This window comes from Aquarana catesbeiana, linkage group LG07, assembly GCF_042186555.1.
Source record: "Aquarana catesbeiana isolate 2022-GZ linkage group LG07, ASM4218655v1, whole genome shotgun sequence".
In the NCBI taxonomy this organism is placed as follows: domain Eukaryota; kingdom Metazoa; phylum Chordata; class Amphibia; order Anura; family Ranidae; genus Aquarana; species Aquarana catesbeiana.
In genome coordinates this window covers 218,136,249-218,162,614 of record NC_133330.1, presented here as the reverse complement: position 1 = coordinate 218,162,614, position 26,366 = coordinate 218,136,249, and the positions used below count along the sequence as shown (strand labels likewise).

Here is a 26,366-nt window from a genome sequence, read left to right as displayed (position 1 = left end):
AAAAAATGTATTTACATTGCAATTTGTTATAAAATGTATGCAGGTCCAGGGGAAGAAAGGGAGAGGATCATATAAATGTTGGTTTAATACTTAGCCCTTTCTTGTACTTAAAAAAAAAAAATACATTCAGCAAAAAGATTCTCCTGCAGTGAGTGTCTCCCACTGCTTTATAAATATGCTTCTAGGTATTTTTACAATATTTAGGGGCTGTCAAGGGGCTTTAAAAGTCAATGGGAGTGAACAAACTAATGCCAGCCATACAAAATGCGAATTTAGAACGAAAATACAAATCGAAAATAAAATAGTTTGTTTTTGGTATCGTTAGTGTGGCATGTGCGACATGCAATTTTCATTTGACAACCGAAATGGACTGATCCAACATGTTTCGTTTTTCTACGATTATTAAGTTATAACTTTTGGGTAAAATTTTTTTTTTTGGATAGCATGGAGAGGGATTAGAACTCAGTCAGTTTTTATTGCAATCTGTGCTCCCATTAGGTAGATTCACCCTCTCTATTTATCCTGATTACTGTTATCATCAAAAGAGAATCCCATATTTTGGGTTGACATCAGAACCAGAAAAGGGGGGGGGGACTCTTCCAATGGGTACACTATCACTTTCTGCTCTGGCTATGGGACAGGAAGTGAAGGGAGATATCCTAAACCAGACACAAATGGGAAAACAAAAAAATAAACTGGACTATATTCAAAATGAGAGAAAAATAAAGTTTTGTCATTGGTGACACTTTAAGCACATTAACTTAAAGTGGTTGTAAAGGCAGAAGGTTTTTTTTATCTTAATGCAAAAACCTTGTGTGCCTTAGCCCCCTAATACTTACCTGAGCCCCATCTCTATCCAGCAACGTGCACGAATGTCTCGTTCATCCGAGACGCTCCCTACTGATTGGCTAAGACACAGCAGTGGTGCCATTGGCTCCCGCTGCTGTCAAAGTCAGTTAGCCAATCAGGAGAGAGAGGGGGTAGGGCTGAACGCAGCTCAATTTCTGAATGGCCACAGGGAGCTGCGGCTTAGTGCACTCAACAGGAGAGAGGGGCCAGCAGCACTGAATAGGGACCCGAGAAGAGACGGATCCGGGTTGCCCTAGGCAAATCCGCTGCAACAGAGCAGGTAAATATAACAAAGAAAGAAAAAATAAACGAGACCTTATATCACTTTAATGGTAAGCACTTCTACCTAGCAGCACTGAGGTTTTCTGTTTAAATTCCCAACAGGACAAAATGTGCCTGGAGTTTGCATGTCCTCCATGGGTTTACTTCTGGTACTCCGGTTTCCTCCCACAACCCAAAGACATGCTGGTAGGTTGATTAGCTCCTCTCTAAACTGGTCCTAGTAATTGTGTGTGTGTGTATATGAATGTGAGCTAGGGACTTTAGATTGTAAACTCCTTGAGACCAAAGATTGATGTAAATGTGCTATATGTAAATTCTCAGCACTATATTACTGTACCTGTAATCTATAAAATATAAACGCAGCAGAGGAGCTTGCAATCTATTGGTATTACTATGCACAAAGTATGTGTATCCAGAAACCAGCAGTATGTTTCTGGTATAAAGCGGAGCACCAAGGGGCTACTAATGCTAACAAAAGGACAACAAACTCCGTGCAGATCGCACCCCCCCGAGAACAAACTCCGTGCAGATCGCGCGCCCCCCCCGAGAACAAACTCCGTGCAGATCGCGCCCCCCCGGAGAACAAACTCCGTGCAGATCGCGCCCCCCCGGAGAACAAACTCCGTGCAGATCGCGCCCCCCCCGGAGAACAAACTCCGTGCAGATCGCGCCCCCCCCCGGAGAACAAACTCCGTGCAGATCGCGCCCCCCCCCCGGAGAACAAACTCCGTGCAGATCGCGCCCCCCCCCGGAGAACAAACTCCGTGCAGATCGCGCCCCCCCCCGGAGAACAAACTCCGTGCAGATCGCGCCCCCCCCCGGAGAACAAACTCCGTGCAGATCGCGCCCCCCCCGGAGAACAAACTCCGTGCAGATCGCGCCCCCCCGGAAAACAAACTCCGTGCAGATCGCGCCCCCCCGGAAAACAAACTCCGTGCAGATCGCCGCCCTGAAGAACAAACTCCATGCAGATCGCCGCCCTGAAGAACAAACTCCATGCAGATCGCCGCCCTGAAGAACAAACTCCATGCAGATCGTGCCCCATGGAGAATGAAGCCAGCACCTTAGCTCTGCAATGAAGGAAAGCCTGTGCTGGGATTATTATTGTGCTCTAGTTGGGTTTATCCATCCTGCCAATGTTATAGCGGATTTCCTCTATCAGTCCTTGCAGTGTACAGCCCAGTGACATCAGACATTCTTCTCATAACTGATAAGAAAGGGCAGGACAAGTGTCACTGTCACCGTCCCCCAGACATGAATGTCATTACCCCAGGGGTGACCCTCACAGTTTGCCTCTCATACAGAAGAACACATTACAGCTTCTCTCACCAGACGGACGAATGACCGGTTACAGCTCCTCAAGGCTCTCACAGCCGCCATGTTTCCCGGAAAAGCCCGGAGAACCAATCAGATCACAGAGCTGCTGCTCCCGACCAATCGGAAGACAAGAACTAGAACAATTGTGTCAATGCCAAGGAGATGGGGGAGGGAGGGGGTGTGGGGCCCCGACAGCCAATCGGAGTTGGAATAAACTGTTGCCCAGCTGTCAGAGCAGGGGGCGGAGCGCCAGACTGGGATCGCCAAATCTGACGGCGACTTCAGACTATAGGCTTAGTGTGGCCGAGTGCGGGTGTACCAAGATGACCGTGACGAAACGTCACTTCCGTTACGAAATTTGACAGGTCGCCTCATCTGACGGAACACCTGAGCAATCCTACAGGGACATCGTTTTATGAATGTGTCGCTGTCAATGTGAGCAGCCATTTTCTTGGTTAGAAAAAGATCAGAAGACCGTGATCAATATTACAAATTTCATTTAATGAGGCTTTAACGAATATGTCAAAATCCTTACTAGTCCTCATATGAACAATTCATCTAGATCTGGGTGCAACAAAAAACTGGATACAAATACGTTTAAATACTTATATTGAACATGTTATACGGTGTTCGTATTTATTGGTTAACTAACTTTATCTGAACGTCAATATATGAACAGATTTTTAGTACATAAGAGGAGTGCAAAGCGCGATTTTCCCTGGCAGCGGCAGGGTTAATGAGTGACAGGAAGGGGCGGGCCCAGGGTGACAGGAGCCGGTGTTCACTGCACCGCTATACACTGGACGGGGCCGACTGATCGGGGACTGGTGGGTGCTACAGGCTTTCATCGTACACACACACACCATGCATATGTACAGGGAGGCTTTTATCACACACACCATGTATATATGTACAGGGAGACATTCATCATACACACACACACACACACACACACCATGAATATATGTATAGGAACGCTTTCATCACACACACACACCATTATATGTACAGGAACGCTTTCATCATACACACACACACCATGTATATATGTACAGGGAGGCTGCTACAATATAAATGTATACACATCAAGCTCGGGGTATGGGCTATGCTGCCCAAATCGCACATTTCCATTGATTTGTGAGGGTGTGTATATACACCGATCAGCCATAACATGATGACCACTGACAGGTAAAGTGAACAATTACTTTGTTACACTGGCATCTGAAAGTGGGTGGGATATATTAGGTAGCAAGTGAACACGTTGTCCCTAAAGTTGATATTTTGAAAGCAGAAAAAATTGGGTAATTGTATGGATTGGAGCGACTTTGCCTAATTGCAATGGGTAAACGATTGGGTCAGAGCATCTCCAAGCCTGCGGCTCTTGTGGGATGTTCCAGGTCTACAGTGATCAGGATGTACCAAAAGTGGTCCAAGGAAGGAACAGGGTCATGGGCTGATTGATGCACGTGGGGCGCGAAGGCCGGCCTGTGTAGTCTGATACAGTAGAGCTAATGTGGCTCAAATTGCGGAAAAAGTTGATGCTGGTTCCGATAGGTTTCAGAACTTACAGGGGTTTATTTACTAAAACTGGAGAGTGAAAAATCTGGTGCAGCTGTGCATGGTAGCGAATCTGCTTTTAACTTCAGCTTGTTCATTTAAAGTGGTTTTACACCCTGTACAACCAATTTTACCTACAGGTAAGCTTATATTAAGGCTTACCTGTAGGTGCTGGAAATATCTCCTAAACCTCCCCGGTTTAGGAGATATTTACGAAAAACCTGAGCGCCGATGACTACAGCGCATGCGCCAATATCATCGGCGCATGCAAACTTTAGAAAGGGCACATCGTGCCCTTTCTAATAGGGGTCATGCTGTGACTGGTGGCTCCCGAACGCGACTCCGGCCAGTGACAGAGCCCAGAGTTCGCGGCCCCGGAAGGAAGAGGGGCAAAGATGGACACTTCTTGATAGTGGGGACAACGGTGACATCGCAGGCTTCGGTTTCAGGTAAGTGACACATAATGGGCTACTATGCAATGCATAGTAGCCCATTATGCTTTACCTTTGCAGGGAAATAAAGAGGAAGTAAAGCTCACCAGGGTTTACTTCTTCTTTAGGCTTTGACATAAAAACCTGGAATCTGATTGGTTTCTATGTAGAGCTGCACCAAATTTTGTACTCTCCAGTCTTAGTAAACCAACCCCATGGTGCATCACAGTGTGTTGGGTCTGCGTAGCTACAGACAGGTGCCCATGATTACCCGTGTCCACAACCAATGGGCTCATAAGTATCAGAACTGGACCACAGAACAATGGAAGAAGGTGTCTTCAAATTCTCCAGATCTCAATCCATCAAGCATTTGTGGGATGTGCTGGAAAAACAAGTCCGATCCACGGAGGCCCCATCTCGCAACATGATCTGCTGCCGTTGGCTTGGTTCCAGATATCACAGCATAACTTCAGCGATCTAGTGCAGTGGTTCTCAACCTACCCCCAACAGGCCTGTTTGTGGGTTTTCCTTTATCTTGTACAGGTGCTGTAAATCAGAATCGATGGCTTGGTATTTTAGACCGCTATTTTTTCTAAGAGAAATTCCCAAAACATACTTGAGGACTGAAGTTGAGAACCACTGGTCTAGTGGTGTCTGTGTCTCGACAGGTCAGGGCTGTTTGGTGGCAAAAAGGGGACCTACTTAACATTAGATGGGTGGACATGTTATGGTAGATGGTCACGATGTTAAGGCTGATCGGTGTATACTTTATATTACAGAGACACATGTATATAAATATATATGTACCTTGGGGTACACTTTTATATTAGTAATGCTCTCAAGAGTCCTGCAGATGCAATCAGTCAGGCAGTACCTTCATAGTTCATCCTTTGTAGTGTACCCCAATATTTATTTGCAGATCACACATTCTTTTTATTACAGGTGTTTATATAGTGATGACAATTTTGCAGCTTTACATACTGTGCATTCACATCAGTCTCAGCATCAAGGAGCTTACAGTCTGACACTGGCCATACAATATGCACATTTTGGCAAGTTCCTGATTAGGGATGAGCTCAGGTGGGTTTGGATCCTAATTTGAACCCACTGGAATGAACCTGTCAGTAAGGTGCCGCTTGTACTGGGCCATTCATCTGAAGCCATGGTATTCCCTACTCCACAGCTGCATGTATACATGCCTATTGCATACATGTGGCTGTGGGGAATGCCATGGCTGCAGATGATTGGTCCAGTACAGGTGACACCTTACTGACAGGCTCACTCAGATAAGTTCAGACTAGGTTCACTCCCAAGTAGAGCTGTACAATTAATTGTTAAAAGATCGCAATCTCAATTCAACACCCCTGACGATCTGTAGTGCAGAGTTTCCCAATTCTTTCATGCAACAAGTATAGAGAATTCTCTGCTCACTCTGACAGTCTGCCAAGTTTTTAACAACATTGTAACTCTTCTGTCTTAGATCAAAGGGATAAAACTTCTGTGTGAATATGCAGGAAGTTTAACCAATTAAAGTCTAAACCTTTTTCTGACACTTGTTTCTTATGCCCCATACACACGGTCGGACTTTGTTCGGACATTCCGACAACAAAATCCATGGATTTTTTCCGACGGATGTTGGCTCAAACTTGTCTTGCATACACACGGTCACACAAAGTTGTCGGAAAATCCGATCGTTCTAAACGCGGTGACGTAAAACACGTACGTCGGGACTATAAACGGGGCAGTGGCCAATAGCTTTCATCTCTTTATTTATTCTGAGCATGCATGGCACTTTGTCCGTCGGATTTGTGTACACATGATCGGAATTTCCGACAACGGATTTTGTTGTCGGAAAATTTTATATCCTGCTCTCAAACTTTGTGTGTCGGAAAATCCGATGGAAAATGTCCGATGGAGCCCACACATGGTCGGAATTTCCGACAAGACGCTCCGATCGGACATTTTCCATCGGAAAGTCCGACCGTGTGTACGGGGCATTACAGTTAAAATCAGATTTTTTTGCTAGAAAATTACTTGGAACCCCCCAAACATTATATATATATATATATATTTTTTTAGCCGAGACCCTAGGGAATAAAATGGCGATTGTTGCAATATTGTATGTCACACTGTATTTGCACAGTGGTCTTTCAAACGCAATTTTTTTGGAAAAATACACTTCAATGAATAAAAAGAAACAGTAAAGTTAGTCCAATTATTTTGTTTAATGTGAAAGATGATGTTACTCTATGAGAATCGTGATCTATCTTCTAAGCAAAAAAATTGCGATTCTCATTTTAGCCAGAATCGTGCAGCTCTACTCCCAAACTCATCACTAATGCCAAAAATGGCTGCATCCAATCAGATGCAACAGCTGTCCAGGTATATTGACAGAAAGTGTGGCTGGCTGTGAAAATGCAGTGCGCACAGTGAGAGATTCATTCATCTGCACTGTATAGGGTAGATGGAGGAATCGGTTAGATTTCAGTTGTTGAATGAAGAAAATTTATCAGCGTCTGGCAAACTAAAAGTAGAGCTAAAAAAGCAAAAAACGTTATTTTTTCATTTACGATAGAGTAAGGGAGAGTTATAACCCCTGTCAGTTTTTGCCATCTGTGTCCAGTTAAGGAGATTTCCTTTCACTTCTTCTCCCAAAGCCAAGGTTGTCACCAGAACTAGTGTCACCATTGGAAGACTTCCCTTCTATTAGAACCAGTTCACAGCAGATGCTGTTCCGTGTGCTTTTTTTCTGCACAAAATGCATGCACAGTGTTTTCTATGTATTCTAATGGCTGTAGTTCACACCATGCAGTCAGTTTCCAGTCAGTTTCTGCACCGGAAACTGACTGCATGGTGTGAACTAGATCCATTGAAATACATGGAAAACACGGTGCATGCATTTTTGGTGCAGAAAAAACCGCACGGAACTGCATCTGGTGTGAACTGGCCCTTACTGTTCTGGTGACGTATAACGTATAAACCCCATGAAGATAGTGTCTTGGCCGGGACTGGAACTGGTCCCCAGTACTGCAAGGCAGAAGTATTCCATTTTTATCTTTCTTCCTATTATGTTTTAGGAGTTACTAGTGAAACCCAAGAGGCTGGAAACATGGCAGAAGAGGGGTCAACTATAGACATTGATGGTAGCATCATGGAGGGAGTAAGTAATCCATATTGTCACTGCCTGTCCTCTGTGTAGCCAGGAGAGCGATGCTGGGCACACACCTGTATGTGTTTAAATTTATTCTATGTAGTATGAGCTTCTACCTGATTGAATATAATCTGAATAAATACTCACATTACATAATTTTCATTACATTTTGTTAATCAATTTGATTGAATCAGACGCAAACTCTGTGTATGTGATCAGCTTACTGAAAGTAGAACTAGAACTCCTAAGCAGAACTTTTTGTTTCATTTTGCATAGAGCAAGGAAGGGTTATAAACTGTCAGATTTTTTTTTTTTCACCATCTGTGTCACTATGGGGAGATTTTCCTTCACTTCTAGTCCCATAGCCAAACAGGAAGTGACAGGAAATTTCTGCAAATTAAGGGAATCCCCAGGTCATCTGAACTAGAGTCTCCATTGGAAGCTTTCCCCTCTATTACTTTTTTGGGGACAACCCAACATTAGGGATTTTCTTTACTTTGACCAGAACTAGTGGCTCCAAAATTTGGGATTTTTTTTTCACTTTCACTTTGAACGATAATGGTAAACGGGGGCACAGACCACAGTGAAAACTGTCAGGAGTTCGAATCCATCTCCACACTATCCAAAATTATAAAAAAAAACAAGTTTTGTCTTTAGTTATACTTTAATACAGGAGTAGTCAACTGATAGTATAAATAATATAATATTATGAACCATGAAGTGCACAAGCATATCTGCAGTGTCGCTATAATGATCCTGAAAACACTGCTTTTGCCTACCAAAAAGTCAGTATCTGTATACTCTTTGGCACAGCTGCCTGTATAACCGACCATAGTAATTACTGGCTGTATGCGGCCATTCGCCTGTTAATGCCCCAACTTGCGTAAGGCTCAGTTCACACTGGTGCGATGCCGCAAACTCTGTGCCAGTTCCTGCATCGCACCTGAATCGCACAGTGGTCCACACTATGATCTGCGAACCGCTGGGGCTGTCAATGTAAAGTTAATGACAGCCCCAGATCGGTTCGCAGATTGTAGTGCGAACAGTGAAGTGGTGCAGCAATCGGATCGCATAGGTGTGAACACCCATATGATCTGATTCCAGTGTGGACCAAAAAAGGGTCCTGCACCCTGTTGGTGCGAATGCGATCTGATTTCAGCCATACAGTTTTTATGGCTGAAATCGCATTGTACAGACATCGCATGTGATCTGCACAGCAATGAGGTGCGAATCACATGCAATGTCTGGCATCTCAATAGTGTGAACTGGCACTAAAGTTGTTCCCCTAGACACAGACTGCCTTCACAGTGGGTTGTATGCCCATACGCATGCACGGGTTTGCAAAGTAGTGGCGTAAACCCGTGTACAGACACATACAGCCATCCATTACTATGGTTGGTTGGTTGTACATGGCAGCTGTGTTTCTCAGGTGCAAAAAAAAACCTACAGTGCGTTATACGTTTTCATGAACTTGTGTGCATGAGGCAATATGTACATGGCAGTTGGCCACACCTTATACTCAATCAGAGATTTTATAGAAAATTGTGAAGCGCTTGAAAAAAGTCCAAAATGAACCCAAAATATATTGCTGGCACAGACTCAACTGGCAAAAACATATAAATGTAATCCACTTTTAAAAAGTCCGAAATAAGCCAAAGGGATGTGTCTTGAGGTATCAAATAAGTGAAGATACTGCCACCGTCACCCAAACACACTGCCTCATTCCCATAGATAGATAGATGTTAACAAGCATGGATATAAATCACTGACAGCTCCTCAGCAGCACGGCGACGACTATCTCCTTCACAGTCTCAATACCCATTTAAGAGAAAAAAGAGACTCCTCATAGTGCAGACATCCAAATGTTAGTTTATTAATAAAAAGCTAAAAAGTTTTGCACTCACATTTCAGCAGGTTAATATAGGCATTGTAGGAAACCTTCCAGCGTTTCCAACCCACAAAATGGCCGCCGTGTCCCAGCATGCAAGTTGCGTCAAACATCTCCAACTCCTCCTACACGTTTCGTCATCTATGGCGACATCAAGGGTGTGGCTTGACATGTGTGATGCTCGATATATATATATATATAGGGACAGCTAATTAGTGGGCGGGCATTGCCTGCGTTTCAACAACAGGAAGCAATAGAAGATATACTGAGTTCCAACAACAGGAAACAGTAAATACTTATGCACTCCATTGACAGGAAGCATCAATACTTATAGTGAATCTTAAGCAACCAAGCCAGGAAGCAGTGTCAACTTGTGGTACAAAAATATATTTAAAAAAATAAACAATTGATAACATTACAACACTTATAGACAATTACATGAATATTACGAAAACATTAATGACACTTTAAATTAAAAATGTTGTCTAGGAGGAGACAAAAGGGCACAAACCAAAAACTGATTAGCTATTATTAATGAATGAATTAATATCCCACTCTATGCTCATACCATGTGGGGCATAGCACCTAACCTGATAAATCCACTTAGTTTCAAGACGTGATACCTCTCGCACCACATTGCTACCTCTCCAGTTACTAGTGAATCTATCAGTACCACTAGGATCTCAATTATGACACCGGTCATAATGCTTGGATAAACTGTGCTTAGGAAACCCTTTTTATTATATTGGCCACATGTTCGCTTAATCGCACATGTAACATCTGTATCGTGCGACCGATATATTGATGCCCGAATGGACACCAAACAACGTACACGACATTCCTAGTTGAATAGGAAAGGTAATAAAGGGTTTAATGGGGAACTCCTCATTGGTAGAAGAGGATGAAACAACTCTGTCCTTCTGCGCATATGTGCGTTAATTTTACATATGGGGCACTTCCTACAAGGGAAGAAGCCCCCCCATATTCTGAAAAAACACAGGTTTCTTCGGGGGTTCAATAATATTGGGTGCTACCTGTAACCTTAGTGGGGGGGACCCCTCTAAACACCACACAAGGTTTCTCAGGGAGATGAGGCCCCAGAATTTGATCATTGTAGAGTACATCCCAGTGTTTACTCATTATTTTCTTAACGGAAAAATGTTGGTTGGAATAGGTAGTAAGGAGAGCAAACTTAAAGGGGTTGTAAATCCTTGTGTTTTTTCACCTTACTGCAGCCTATGCAGTAAGGTGAAAAAACACCTAGCAGTGACTGGCCCCCCAGCCCCCCCGTTTTACTTACCTGAGCCCTGGAATTTCACACTCTGGAGACGCGCTCTTCCTCTGCCCGGTGTTCTCGGCTCTTGATTGGATAGATTGATGGCAGCACAGCCATTGGCTCCCACTGCTGTCAATCAAATCCAATGACGCGGGGGGCGGGGCCGAGTCTGGCATTCGTGTCTATGGACGCAAATGCTGGACTCGGGAGCGCGCCCACAAGGTAACCCCCCCCCGGGAGAGCGCTTCTCCTAGGGGGTTATCTGATGCGGGGAGGAGCCGCGAGAGCCACAGAGGGACCCCAGAAGAGGATGATCGGGGCCACTCTGTGCAAAACGAGCTGCACAGTAGAGGTAAGTATGACATGTTTGTTATTTAAAAAAAAATAAGAAACTATTACAATCAATTTAAAAGAGTCATCCTGATCCCTAATCCTAGGGGCAAGTAGATCATCTCTGACCCTCTCATCAGCACTTTTAATAGCATCCTCCAATTCTGAAAACTGATAGCCTTTCTGAAGGAATTTCAACTTGAGAGATGAGGCCTCCCGGAGAAAGTCACTCCTATTGGTGCAATTTCTCTTTAGTCTTAAGTTCCACCCAAAAATGAAACTTCCGCTTCTCCGGTTCCTCCCCCCCTCCAGTGTCACACTTGGCATCTTTCAGGGGGGAGCAGATACCGGTCTAATACAGGTATTTTGCTCCCTATTCCGGGCATAGATACCTGAGCCACCCGCAGGTATCTACGCCACTTACCGCCCCCCCCCCCCCCCGCCGTATTCTGGGACACACACGGGTCCCAGAAAACAGCAGGGACCAGTGGGATAGTGCAGTGCGGGTCGCGCGTGCGCAGTAGGGAACCAGGAAGCGAAGCCATAAAGCTTCACTTCCTGATTCCCTTACCGAGGATGGCGGCAGCAGCACCCAACAGCTGAGGGGCAGATCAGTTTTGGGTGCCGACATCGTGGGCGCCCTGGACAGGTGAGTGTCCATATTCTAAAAGTCAACAGCTGCAGTATTTGTAACTGCTGACTTTAAAAAAAAAAAAAACAGCGGAACTCCGCTTTAAGAATTGACTCTTGGCACTGACCTCAACCAAGCTGCGTGGTGACAGCTATTGGTGTTAATAAAGCCATTTCTGTCGGTTTCTTTAAAATAGGTGGATGTAAAGATATCATCATCCACAGCCTTGATATTAATATCCAAAAAATGGATTTCTGACTTACTAGCATCATGTTTTAAGATTATACACTTATCATTGGCATTCAGTTCGGCCATATACAGGTCAAGTGATTCAAAGTCGCCAGCCCATAGGAGGAGGATGTTGTCTATATACCTTTTCCAGAGAATCGGCTCCGGTCTAGGCCTCAGATAGACGTCATCCTCCTCCCAATTGGCCATAAAGAGTTTGGCCATGCTCAGGGCAAACTTAACCCCCATGGCCACACCTCTATTCTGTAAATAATAAGTGCCTCCGAACCAAAAATAATTATGGCCCATTGCAAAATCCAAGAACCTTAATAAAAATCATCTCTGATCATCCAGCAGGTCACTTGAGCTGAGAAAATGGTCCACAGCCTCACGGCCATGTTGATTTGAGATGATGGTGTAGAGAGATCTTACATCTGCTGTAGCCAGTATGTAACTCTCCTTCCATTAAACAGTCCTTAGGATATTTAAAGCCTGAGTGGAATCTCTAACAAAAGAAGGGCTATGTGCTACTAAGGGCTGCAAGAAATAGTCTATATAGCGACCGACTCTAGAGGTAATAGAGTCGATACCACTCACAATAGGCCTTCCAGGAGGGTGCACTGGATCCTTGTGAACCTTTGGCAGGTAATAGATCACAGGCACCCTTGGAGCCACAGGAATCAAAAACAGTTTTTCGTTTTTTAAACCAAATTTCTGCTAAAACCTTTATCAACCAAACTTACTAGTTCTTTCTTAAATTTGATAGTAGGATTTCCCTTTAATGGAATATAAGTCTCATCATCCGATAATAATCTAAGCATCTCTGTCTGATAGGCTGCCCTATCTAAGATCACAATTCCTCCACCCTTGTCAGTGGGTCTCACCACAATGTCATTCCGCTTTTTTAGACAATCAAGTACTTTCCTGAACATATAATCACTTCTACCATTTCATTGTTCTAAATCATTGCTCACCAACTCCATAAAAACCTTAAGGGATAGGGCTAGATTCCCTGGTGGGTTGAACAAAGATGCATTCGTCAATGAGGTATGTTTTACCTCAGTGGATGCCATCCTAGTAGACCTAAAAGGATTGGTGATCATATACCTTTTTGATATTAATCTTGCGGACAAATCTGTGGCGATCAATAAAGGTTTGAAATTTATTTAGTGGTCTAGAAGGGGCGAATGTGAGACCATGGTTCAGCGCATGTTTTTCTTCTACTGAAATCGTGGCTATACTCAAATTAAACAGGCCGGCGTCTTTCAGACCCGCCCTCTTTTTTTAGCGGATCCGCCTTCCCCCTCAGGAACCCCTTTTTTATCTATTGTTCTTTTTTAGATTTGGAGCCCTGGGAAAAAATGTTGGCCACCCCTATTATAATTATTCACCCTATCAGGACCCATAGGTCCAGGTAAATAGTCTGGTTGTTGCCACCAGACAATCAGAGACTTTTTGTTCTGTTTTAGACCCCTTTCACACCGAGGGCGTTTTGCAGGCGCTATAGTGTTAAATACAGCGCCTGCAATCCTCCCTTAAACAGCTGCTCCATTGTCTCCAGTGTGAAAGCCCGAGGGAGCGGTGTGCTGGCAGGACGTCAGGAAAAGTCCTGCCAGCAGATTCTTTAGAGCGGTGTGTTTACCGCTTCTCCACCGCTGCTCCCCAATGAAATCAATGGGGCAGCACGGCTATACAGCCGGAAAAATTCCACTATTGTGGCGCATTGCGGGTGGTTTTAACCCTTTCTCAGCAGCTAGTGGGGATTAAAAGCACCCCACTAGCGGCCGAAATGCGTTACAAATCCGACGGTAAAACGCTGCTAAAAATAGCGGTGTTTTACCGCTGACGCTATGGGCATCACAGTCTGAAAGGGGTCTAAAAGTGGAACTTTACCCATAACAACCTGATAAAAAATGTTTGAAGCCCAGAGCCCCTGTACAGCGGTAAATCATAAAGTGGAAGTAAACCCATTGATTTTAACGGTTTCAAAAAACAGTTACATTTCTGGAATGCCGGGATTGCTAACGGTCGCATTTGCTTGTTTCCTAACTGATCACTTGTGCAGCACCATGGCGGTTGCAAATCAAACAGAAGCAGCTATCTTGGCTGTAAAGAATAGGAGGGTTTAATTCTGCTTTAAAGCCCCATACACACTGTCAGATTTTCTGCTGATTTTTGTCTTCAGATTTACCAAAACCATGTAGTGCAAGGGCCTGCCTGATTGCATACAAGTTGAAACTCCTAAGGTTTGACTTCATATTATATGGTTTTGGTAAATCTGAAGGAAAAAATCAGCAGAAAATCTGATAGTGTGTATGGGGCTTAAGGCTCTCAGCAGATCTGCTTCTACAAATTTGACAGTGCCTAAAAATGCTGTGCAACTGAGCATGTGCAGAGCAGGGTGAGACGGGGTATTACTGGACTTTATACAGTATATGCATTTGTTTTTTACATAGCTATACCTGCAAAAGGGGCCAACCTGAAGACCCCTTTCACACTGCCAGCATTTTTCAGGTGCTACAGTGCTAAAAATAGCACCTGTATAGCGCCTGAAAAAAGCGGCTCCTTTCACTCCAGTGTGAAAGCCCGAGGGCTCCAGCTTCTTTGGAGCGGTGAAGGAGCGGTGAACTTGCCGCTCCTCCACCGCTGCTCCCCATTGAAATCAATGGGGCAGTGCTGCGATACCTCCGTCAAAACGCTGCTCCGGCGGCGGTTTGCAGGCGGCTTTATCCCCTTTTCATCCACTAGCGGGGGGTTAAAACCTCCCCGCTAGTGGCCGCATATCGCCACTAAAACAGCGGTAAAGCGGCGCTATATGCCGCCGATGCCCCCCGCGGCTCGGTGTGAAAGGGCTCGAAGTGATCTAGCAAGATTTAATATTCTGATTAAAGTTCCACTTTCAGTTCTTCACTCTGGAAATGACAGTTGGAAGCTGATTATTTGTTATGGCCAACAACACATTTTCTTCTTAGCAATTTTTTCATGTTGTACATAAGCCACACTTCTATGTAGTGGGACCTGATTTACTGACAGCATGAACACTTCTGTGGTTTGCATTCACTATTCAAACCACATAGTGGACATGTAAATTATTGTGTATACAAATACACTGCAGTATTCTTATGTCAAAAGATGTTTAGAGGCAGGCTAGAGGATTATTAAATCGTGGGGTCAATTCTTTCAGACTCACACTTAAAGCTGAACTAAACCCTCCTATCTATAACAGTCAAGGAATCATCTTAGCTTCTGGTTGATCTGATTTTGCCATGGTGTTCCACATGTGATCAGTTGAGAGTTGAGTTTAGATGCCAGGCATTTAATGGCTTGACAGTGCAGTTGAGAGCACAAGCAACTGTGCCAGTTATCATTCACAGCATACCTTCAATGTAACTGTTTTGGGAAACCGTTAAATCAATTGTTTTAGTTCTTGACCAGAGCTGTGTCAGCTTCATAGGCAGAGAGGACCAGTGCCACTCGGGAGGATATTTTGCAGGGCGGCCAAATGGTCCAGCTATTCTACGTTCACAAAGCATTATCGCCTGGACCTGTTTTCCAGTAAGGAGGCGGCCTTTAGACGAAAAGCCCTCCAGGCAGTGGTCCCGCTCTAGCAGGGTAAGTTTCTTGCTCATCATCTCAGAGGCTGTACGGCTTACCGGTAACTATTTTTCTAGGAGTTTCCCAGAACAGCCTCGTTTCCCACCCAGGTTCTTTTGTTGCACAATTGGTGGGTACTGTTTTGCCAGTGTATTGTCTTTTAGAGCCTTCCGGCGGTTCTTGAGGATACTGAAGGAAGAGGTCTGGAGGACCTGCTTTAAAGTTTGGGTGAGCGTGTTTCCTGTCTCGGGGGAGGAGCCCTATGTCTCAAAGGCTGTCCTGGAAGACTCCTAGAAAAAGAGTTACCCGTAAGCCTAACTCCAGTTTATTTATTTTTTTCCACTAGCTGTCCAAATCTGATGGAATCCCATTTCCACTAAGTCCAGGTCATCTTTAACCACTTCAGCACCGGAAGAATTGGCTACTCAATGACCAGGCCATTTTTGTGCGATACGGCACTGCGACGCTTTAACTGACAATTGCGCGGTCGTGCGACGCTGTACCCAAACAAAATTTGATCATCTCTGAGGTTTTTATTTTTTGCGCTATAAACAAAAATAGAGCAACAATTTTGAAAAAAACACGATATTTTGTACTTTTTGCTTTTAAAAAAGCTCATATTTTTTCCTCAGTTTAGGTTGATATGTATTCTTCTACATAGTTTTGGTAATAAAAATTGCAAAAAGCATATATTGATTGGTTTGCGCAAAAGTTATAGCGTCTACAAAATAGGGGATAGATTTATGGCATTTTTATTTATTTTTTTTTTACTAGTAATGGCGATCTGCGATTTTTATCGAGACTGCCACATTATGGCGGACACACCTGACTTTTGACATTTTTGAGTCGATTTGACAATTGTACAGCAATCAGTACTGTAAAAATTCACTGATTACTGTATAAATGTCACTGGCAGGGAAGGGGTTAACTGTGTTCCCTATATGTGTGTTCTAACTGTGGGGGATGGGACTGACTATAGGGAGATGAGAGATCGTGGTTCCCAGTTCGTAGGAACTCACGATCTCTCTCTCTCTCTCTCTCTCTCTCTCTCTCTCTCCTCTCCTCACAGAACTGGGATGTGTGTGTTTAAACACACACACACGTCCCTGTTCTGCCTCTCATGCCCGCGATCGCTTGTGGCCGGCGGTCATCACGATCCCATGAACCGTCGTAGCTATACAGCGGTCCCTTTAAGCGGGATAGCATGCGTGCGCCCGCTGCACAGCGGGGGTGCCGATGCTCGTGACCAGCGGTCGCCATGAACACCGGTCACGAGCATCGGCACCCCCGCTGTGCAGCAGGCGTGCGCATGCTATCCCGCTTCAAGGGACCGACGTATAGCTACGACGGTTCGTGGGATCGTGCGACCTGCCGCAGTATAATGACCGCGGCTGGTCGGCAAGTGGTTAACTCACCTCAGTGATACAGTAATGATCTCCTCTCTGGGACTCTGCTCTCTCCTCTTATCAGCATGCTTCTTGCCAGCACATCACTGGATTGGCTCTTTGTACTGCATTCCTTTCATGCTTCAGCCCTGCTGTACTAGAATGCAAGAGGCTGATCGCATTCAGATTACCTGCTGTAAAAACCTTGGCAGAGGTTTTGCGAGCCTGGGACTGGCATAGTGGGTGCTGCTGGGTAGAGAAGAGGAGGGAGAGCGGACACGTTGACGTGTGACGTCCTTTTCGGGTCTGGTTGAGTTTCCCCAGCCATCAAGGCCAGGAAAGAATGTAATGCTGTGAGATGTGCATTGCATTACATTCAGTGTAGCACATGTCTTTTTAGATGTTTTCATTAAAGGGCACCTGTCACCAAACAAAAATCATCATATAGGGGACTTTTTGCAGATTTATTAAAAAAGAAAAACTGAAATATCACATGGTCCTAAGTATTCAGAGCCTTTGCTGTGACACTCATATATTTAACTCAGGTGCTGTCCATTTATTCTGATTATCCTTGAGATGGTTCTACACCTTCATTTGAGTCCAGCTGTGTTTGATTATACTGATTGGACTTGATTAGGAAAGCCACACAACAGTCTATATAAGACCTTACAGCTCACAGTGCATGTCAGAGCAAATGAGAATCATGAGGTCAAAGGAACTGCCTGAAGAGCTCAGAGACAGAATTGTGGCAAGGCGCAGATCTGGCCAAGGTTACAAAAAAAATTCTGCTGCACTTAAGGTTCCTAAGAGCAAAGTAGCCTCCATAATCCTTAAAAGGAAGACGTTTGGGGCAACCAGAACCCTTCCTAGCTTCTTGCCTCGTTGAGCATTCACAGTGGGTAGGAAGTGAGGGAAGTATTTTCCAGCAATGACATAATAGAAGTTGTAAACCTTCTCTACTCTTTCCAAAACAGTTCTGCATTAAGGAGTATATGTACAGATTGTTTTGTGTCTGTGTCATTTATGGTCATTATGTTATTTTGGAAATGTAGGGAGGACAGATCCTGCGTATCTGCACTGCTTTGAGCTGCCTTCTTGGATTACGCGTGCGTGTAATGAAGATCCGAGCAGGAAGAAGCACTCCAGGACTGAGGTGAGAACTAATTTCTATCCCATGCAGTGTACATAAGAGGACAAGTTCACCCATCTCAAGATGTCTTTATTAGTTGGCTACTGGGCTGAAAAGGCTGCTGCTTTCATTGACTAGGTTTTCGGAAGCCATTAACTTTAGCCTCCTCACCTTTCTTTGGGCCAAATCTCACCTAACGCAGTGGGATTCAGTTGACTGCAGTTGGATGCATTTTTGACTGCACTCCAACTGCATAGACAGTCCAAATACAAGATAATCCTATTGGCATAGTTCACATTATTGCAGTGCAGTCATTTTTCCCACCGCAAATGTGCAAAGATGTCTACAAATGTACTGCAACTTATCAAACTGCACATAGAAGCCCAGAGAAAGAAAGAAGCAAGTGACCTCACAGGACAAATGCAGACAGAAAAATGCACTTTCTTTCTCGAACATCACGGGACACAGAGCCACAGTAATTACTGATGGGTTATATAGGTATCACTGGTGATTGGACACTGGCACACCCTATCAGGAAGTTCAACCCCCTATATAATCCCTCCCCCTTGCAGGGATACCTCAGTTTTTACGCCAGTGTCTTAGGTGATGGACGTGTAAAGATGTCTTGTGCTGAGCTCCAAAGGGAATATCCTAAGATCCTATACTGGGGCAAGCCAGGCGAACCGGATCCATTCAAAGTGTCTTTTCATGGCCGAATTGAATGGTACCCGGGCCTCGTGTCCGAAGAAACGAGGTTTTACCCGTAATGCTTCTCTTTTTAGAGAGCTGGACCCCGCAGATCAGAAAATGGCTTTAAACTTCCTAATTTCTGGCGAGGTGCTTTACGGTCCCAGAACTGTTGGATCCCCCTACTGATGGGGGCCCCAGTCTCTGACGGTTTTTTCAAACGGAGCCCACCGTGAGAGGTGAAGATTGGGTCTGTGTAAACAGCACCCTGCGGCTGGATAAGGTAAGAGGAGATTCCACAGAATTTTTGAGTTCTAGTGGCTTTTCTCCTTTAAGGTAAATGCATGCTATGCCTATTGTGACCACCGGGGGCTGCCAAGAGCACAAACCTACACATGCTGACTCTGTCTCAGGTGTTGTAATCGCTGTTTATGTCCCAGCGTCTCAAGCAGGCTGCAAGCAGGTAAGGTGGAAAGGGGGATTTCTCATGTTTGAATGTTCCCCCCCAGGCTAGAGAGGGGCCACAGGGGTCTAGAAAGTGGTTATACCACCCGGGCTCTGCGGCCTAATGGCCACCATCTCTTAAGATAGCCGTTCAGGCAGATCTTGTTACCAGCCTCCCTCCCCCCCCCCCCCATCCCCAGCCTTTCTCCGGAAGCATGACAGGAGAGTCGGCAGCGCGGGAAGCGCTCGTTGTTTTCAAAACTCGAGGGGGGGGCGGTAGAGGAGGGGGCGGGATGTCAGCACAGAGTGCTTAGACTCCCACTCAGGCCAGCTGCAGGCTATTAAAGGCACTCTGTACAGGTGCACTCAGCCTTCTGAGAGACACAGAGCTGACGGTCGCATGTAAGGTGGGACACAGGCATTCTCCTAGGCAGCATTTACTGAAGTAACACCAGACTGAGCATTGGGTAGCAAGGCTTTTAGCCAGACTACATCGCTCAGCGGGCAGTGTTCATTTGTATACCTCACACCTTGTTGCTTTGCACTATGGGTAGAAGAGGTTCAAGCACCCCAGGAACCAGAGACACTAGGGGATCTCGTTCAGGTTCTGAGGGCCCCCTGTCGGCAGCATCCTCCCCCCCTAAAGATGGGCCAGGGACGGCTAGCCAGGGAGAGCCATCGGGGTCAGGGGCTACACCTGCTTCTGGCACTTCAGCCCCTGTATATATTACACAAGAGGTTTTTTCCTCAACCATTAATGGTCTAGAGGAAAGATTAATGGCCTTGATTACGTCTTCACTCAGTGGAAGAAAACGCACTAGGCTTTCCTCTGTTCCCCAAGACCCTCAGACAGAGGAGCTCTGGGATAAAGGAGATGAATCCCTTTCAGAGGATCGGGATGGGACAGATGATTCCTCTTCGGAGGATTCAGGTGGAGAGGGACCCTCTGCGACTTCCCAAGAGGAGAAAGTCTTAGTGCAGATCCTCACTGGATTGGTCCGCTCCACATTTAAGTTGCCCATACCTGAAACTGCTAAAGAATCCTCTTCTGCTTTGGGGTCACTGAAACCTTTCCAAGCAGCACATGCTTTTCCTGTTCATACTTTACTTGAAAAGCTTATTTATTCTGAGTGGGATCACCCAGACAAACGTTTTTTTCCGCCGAGAAAGTTTTCAACACTTTATCCGATGGAAGAAAAGTTTATTAAAATGTGGGGAATACCGGCTATTGATGCCGCCATTTCCTCCGTAAATAATAGCCTGACTTGTCCTGTAGACAATGCTCAGATGCTCAGGGATCCTGTAGATAAAAGGATGGAATCCCTATTTAAGGATGTTTTCTCCTTAGCAGGATCAGTGGCCCAACCTGCAGTAGCAGCGATTGGAGTCTGTCAATACTTAAGAGACCATGTTAAGCAGGTCATCAAAGTATTACCTGAACAGCAGGCCCAGGGGTTTGCTAACCTTCCAGCGGCCTTATGCTTTGTGGTTGACGCCATTAGAGATTCTATCGTGCAAACCTCCCGTCTTTCACTGGGGTTGGTGCATATACGTAGAATCCTGTGGTTGAAAAATTGGTCAGCCGAAGCACCATGTAAGAAGCTACTGGCTGGGTTTCCATTTCGTGGTGCAAGGTTGTTTGGAGAGGACTTGGATAACTATATCAAGAGAATCTCTTGTGGGAAAAGCACTCTCTTACCTGTCAAGAAGAAGAGTAAGCGTCCCTCTTTCAAACGGACTCTTTCCCCAGCGCCGGGGGCTTCAGCCTCCAGGCAGTCTCGACGGCCGCCTCCATCGGGGTCCAGAGACAAGAGTCAACCCCAGGGACAAAAGAAGTCCTGGGGAAAGAAGCCTACTAGGCAAAACACTAAGACCTCTGCATGAGGGGGCGCCCCCGCTCACTCGAGTGGGGGAAGACTGCGACAGTTCTCAGAGCTCTGGCACGAGGACTTCCAGGACAGATGGGTAGTCTCCACGGTAACCTTAGGGTACAAGCTGGAGTTTCAGGAATTCCCTTCTCCTCGGTTCCTCAGATCAAATGTTCCCAGAGACCCAGAGAAGAAGCAGTCGTTCCTTCTAGCGTTAGAGCGACTTTTGTCGCATGAGGTCATTATGATAGTTCCCGCAAAGGACCAGGGATTGGGCTTCTATTCCAACCTTTTTACGGTCCAAAAGCCAAATGGGGATGTCAGGCCCATTTTGGACTTAAGGGATCTGAACCGATTCCTAAGGATTCAATCCTTCCGCATGGAATCAATTCGAACAGTAGTTCCCACCCTGCAGCGAGGAGAATTTCTGGCATCAATAGACATCAGAGATGCATATCTGCATGTGCCCATTTTTCCTGCTCATCAGAAGTTTCTGCGCTTCGAGGTAGGAGGGCGCCATTTCCAGTTTGTGGCTCTGCCTTTCGGGATAGCCACTGCACCTCGAGTGTTCATAAAGATCTTGGCTCCTCCTTTGGCCAGATTAAGGGCTCAGGGTATAGCTGTCATAGCATACCTAGACGACCTGCTCTTGATAGACCGGTCGGTAGCCTCTTTGAATGGAAACTTAAGGACCACGGTCAGGTATCTAGAACACCTGGGTTGGATCCTCAACTTAGAAAAGTCTTTCCTAAAACCAGTAAGAAGACTGGAGTATTTAGGTCTGATTATAGATACAAGCCAGGAGAAAATATTTCTACCCCAGGTAAAGATCACTGCTTTGAGAGAGCTGATTCTGACAGTAAGGACCAAGAAGGGTCCCTCAGTCCGCCTTTGTATGAGGCTACTAGGGAAGATGGTGTCTTCATTCGAAGCAGTTCCCTATGCTCAGTTTCACTCAAGAATGCTGCAACACAGTATTCTGTCGACCTGGAACAAGAAGGTTCAGGCATTAGACTTTCCGATGCACCTGTCGCATGCGGTGCATCAGAGCCTCAATTGGTGGCTCATACCCGAAAACCTGCAGAAGGGGAAATCCTTTCTACCGGTTACCTGGACGGTGGTAACACCAGATGCCAGTCTGTCAGGTTGGGGAGCAGTTCTGGAACAGGCTGCGGTCCAGGGGGTATGGTCCAAAACAGAGAGGACCTTACCCATCAACATTCTGGAGATCCGGGCGATACATCTAGCTCTAAAAGCCTGGACTATCAGGCTACAGGGTTGTCCGGTCAGGATCCAGTCCGACAATGCCACAGCAGTGGCTTATGTCAATCATCAGGGAGGCACCCGGAGCAGAGATGCTCAAAAAGAGGTGAACCAGATCTTAGTCTGGCAGAGATGCATGTGCCATGCATATCGGCAGTTTTCATCCCGGGAATAGAAAATTGGCAGGCGGACTATCTAAGTCGCCAGCAGTTACTTCCAGGGGAATGGTCTCTGCATCCCGACGTCTTTTGGGCCATATGCCAAAGATGGGGGGTTCCAGATGTAGATCTCTTTGCATCCCGATTCAACAAAAAGATAGACAGATTTGTGGCAAGGACAAAAGATCCTCTTGCATGCGGGACGGATGCGTTGGTGATTCCGTGGCATCGGTTCTCACTGATTTACGCATTCCCGCCTATTCTGCTACTACCACGACTCCTTCGCAGGATCAGGCAGGAAAGGAAGTCGGTACTTCTGGTGGCCCCCGCTTGGCCCAGAAGGACTTGGTATGCAGAAATAGTAAGGATGACAGTAGGTTCCCCGTGGACACTACCGGAACGCCCAGACCTGTTATCTCAAGGTCCAGTGTTCCATCCTGCCTTACAAACGCTAAATTTGACGGTTTGGCTATTGAGACCCACGTTCTGAAGAGTCGTGGGCTCTCAGGTCCTGTCATATCTACCTTGATTAATGCAAGGAAGCCAGCTTCCAGGATGATTTATCATAGAGTCTGGAAGGCTTATATAACCTGGTGTGAATCCAGAGGTTGGCATCCCAGGAAATATGTCATAGGTAGAATCCTTGATTTTCTACAGATGGGATTAGAGATGAAGCTGGCCTTGAGTACCATCAAGGGCCAGGTCTCTGCTTTATCAGTATTATTTCAGCGGCCACTTGCTTCTCATTCTTTGGTCCGAAACTTTATGCAGGGGGTGATGCGTCTTAATCCTCCGGTTAAAGCGCCCCTAAACCCCTGGGACTTGAATTTGGTCCTGGCTGTGTTACAGAAACGGCCTTTTGAACCAATAAGTCAGATTCCTTTGGTCTTGTTGACAAGGAAATTAATTTTTCTGGTGGCCATCTCTTCTGCTAGAAGAGTATCAGAATTAGCAGCTCTTTCCTGTAAGGAGCCTTATTTGATTATACACAAGGATAGAGTGGTACTACGCCCTCATCCTAGTTTTTTTACCGAAGGTGGTTTCTGATTTTCATTTAAACCAAGACATTGTTCTACCTTCCTTTTTTCCAGATCCCTGTTCCCCGGAAGAGAGATCTCTACATTCGTTGGATGTAGTAAGAGCAGTTAAGGCCTATCTAGGGGCAACTACTCAGATCCGCAAGACGGATGTTTTGTTTGTGCTGCCAGAGGGTCCCAATAGAGGACAGGCAGCGTCAAAAGCTACCATTTCTAAATGGATTCGACAGTTGATCATTCAAGCTTACGGTTTGAAACAGAAGATTCCTCCGTTTCAGATCAGGGCACATTCCACAAGGGCTATTGGTGCTTCTTGGGCAGTGCATCACCGGGCCTGTATGGCTCAAATCTGCAAGGCCGCAACCTGGTCTTCAGTTCATACATTCACCAGATTCTATCAGGTGGATGTGAGAAGGCATGAGGATATCGCCTTTGGGCGTAGTGTGCTGCAGGCAGCGGTACAGGGTCCTCAGGTCTGATTGCACCCTACTTGGTCGTGGTTCCCCCCCCTCAGGTAGCATTGCTCTGGGACATCCCATCAGTAATTACTGTGGCTCTGTGTCCCGTGATGTTCGAGAAAGAAAATAGGATTTTTTAAAACAGCTTACCTGTAAAATCCTTTTCTTTCGAAGGACATCACGGGACACAGAGGTCCCGCCCCTCTTCTAATACACTATATTGCTTGGCTACAAAACTGAGGTATCCCTGCGAGGGGGAGAGATTATATAGGGGGTTGAACTTCCTGATAGGGTGTGCCAGTGTCCAATCACCAGTGATACCTATATAACCCATCAGTAATTACTGTGGCTCTGTGTCCCGTGATGTCCTTCGAAAGAAAAGGATTTTACAGGTAAGCTGTTTTAAAAAATCCTATTTTTGCAAAATTTTCAAAAATGTGAGGGGTGTACTCACTTTTGTGAGATACTGTACATATGTAATTAGCCTCATGTCAAAAATAATATTAACACGTATCAATGTTTTAAAAACATATTTATAGCTGTTAATTGGATGTAAATTAGTGTCAGCCATTTTCTTCTTTAAATATGCATGCTGTGATCCCTGTTTTGTAGTGCAGTGATTAGACTTTACTAATCCTTTTATCTCAGTCTCAAATCTTTAATCAAAGTTGGGATCTGATTTGGTAAATAGATTTTAACAATAGACTACTACTGGTGGCTGTAAAAATGTTGTTTTCACATCAAATTATATTATGTAAACATAACAGTATTGCCTAAAAGTTTTCATTTGACAGGGTATTTCCAATTAGCCTTTACATCTCCAGAACAGAAAACAAGCACTATTTGCGGTTATTACTATGCCTAACGTTTTCTGTCCTCTCCCTAGGCCACAGCACTTATCTGGACTAGAGACTGTTCGGGATTTGTGTTGTGGGCAGTTGGAAAATGCTCATATTGGATCAACAGAGATCAATTTTGCACCTGGAAGGATAAAAGGAGGAGCACTGACTGCTGATACAAAGACAGCTGGGTTAGTTGGCATATAATATTGGATAAAAGCCAAAAATTTGGGGTGCTGCTTCAGGCTCCTTATCTGTCCAGGTCCGGTGACTTTTGCTAAGGAGTGTAGGTTGGGGGCGAGTTCGGCTTCATGTGTAAACATACATAAAGAATAGATCCCAAGTGCCGCACATCCAGAAAAGCCCAACGGTGTCTATAGTAAAAGCAACCTCTGTCCCATGCGGCTTAGCCACGAGTAATGCCGCGTACACACGACCGGACTTTACGGCATGCTTGGTCCGGCGGACCGGAGTCTGTCGGACAATTCGATCGTGTGTGGGCTCCAGTGGAATTTTTTTTTTTTTCAAAAGTTTGACGGACCTAGAAATGAAACATGATTCAAATCTGTCCGACGGACTCGAGTCCGGTCGAAAAGTCCGCTTGTCTGTATGCTTGTCCGAGGGACAAAAACCGACGCTAGGGCAGCTATTGGCTACTGGCTATGAACTTCCTTGTTTTAGTCCGGTCGTACGTCATCGCGTACAAATCCGTCGGACTTTGGTTGATCGTGTGTAGGCAAGTCCGTTCATTCGGAAAGTCCGTCGAAAAGTCCGCAGGACAAAGTCTGCCGTAAAGTCTGCTCGTGTGTACGCGGCATAAGCCTGAGGCTACTTTTACAGTAGACACTGTTGAGCTTTGCAGGATGTGCAGCACTTGGGATTTTTCCTTCCTGTATAGAATTTGGGATGTTTGTCTAAATCGAATCCGTGAAAATAAGTGTGATTAGTGCATCTAAACCCAAGAACAAAAATATATTGCAGTTTTATCAGTTTTTAGATGTGGTGGCTGCAATCTGACCTAAGGAAAATGACACATTCCTGAAAGAAGACTAGTGGGCTGGCTTGTCCATATAGTCGGTTTACAATCACATTCCTGTAGCATGAGTCAGCAAAGGTAACCAGACTTTATCCTGTATGGCCCCTTAGCCAAGGCTTCGAGCCATTCTTAAATATTGTGAGGCAATTGGACAACTTTAAATAAGGTAATATGCAATTTCCCCATCAGTAACACACTTTCTGTCCCAGGGTTACAACACTGCACTGTACCTGAGGGAGGGAGCAGCATTGCCATCCAGCATGCTTGTTTTAAATATCATAGTCAGATAGCCACTGGACAAAATTTCCTGTAGATCAAAAGTCCATATTCCACCAGTCTGTTTCCTTAATAGAAGGTCATATTTGCCTTATGGGGTTTGCTGATCTGCCACCCTAATGGAATTCTATAGTCTCTTTATGGGAAAACTGGGTCTGCTGCCCTAATGCAATGCAATATTTCCCTTTTGGGAATTACTGGATCTACTGCCATGATGGAATACTAAATTTGCTTTATGAAAATCTGTGGGTG

General features: G+C 45.3%; 2 protein-coding genes across 2 annotated transcripts in view; one reads left to right on the top strand and one right to left on the bottom strand.

Annotated features, from left to right (window-relative positions):
- Positions 1-2,611, bottom strand: part of DBT (dihydrolipoamide branched chain transacylase E2) — a 42,189-nt gene extending 39,578 nt beyond the window's left edge. The window contains exon 1 of the mRNA XM_073593046.1: positions 2,461-2,611. Coding sequence (XP_073449147.1) covers positions 2,461-2,511 — 51 coding nt within the window. The 5' untranslated portion in view covers positions 2,512-2,611. The remainder of the gene's footprint in view (positions 1-2,460) is intronic.
- Positions 2,612-3,172: 561 nt separating this feature from the next.
- Positions 3,173-26,366, top strand: part of RTCA (RNA 3'-terminal phosphate cyclase) — a 56,584-nt gene continuing 33,390 nt past the window's right edge. The window contains exons 1-4 of the mRNA XM_073593045.1: positions 3,173-3,275; positions 7,514-7,596; positions 17,972-18,072; positions 24,850-24,993. Coding sequence (XP_073449146.1) covers positions 7,546-7,596; positions 17,972-18,072; positions 24,850-24,993 — 296 coding nt within the window. The 5' untranslated portion in view covers positions 3,173-3,275; positions 7,514-7,545. The remainder of the gene's footprint in view (positions 3,276-7,513; positions 7,597-17,971; positions 18,073-24,849; positions 24,994-26,366) is intronic.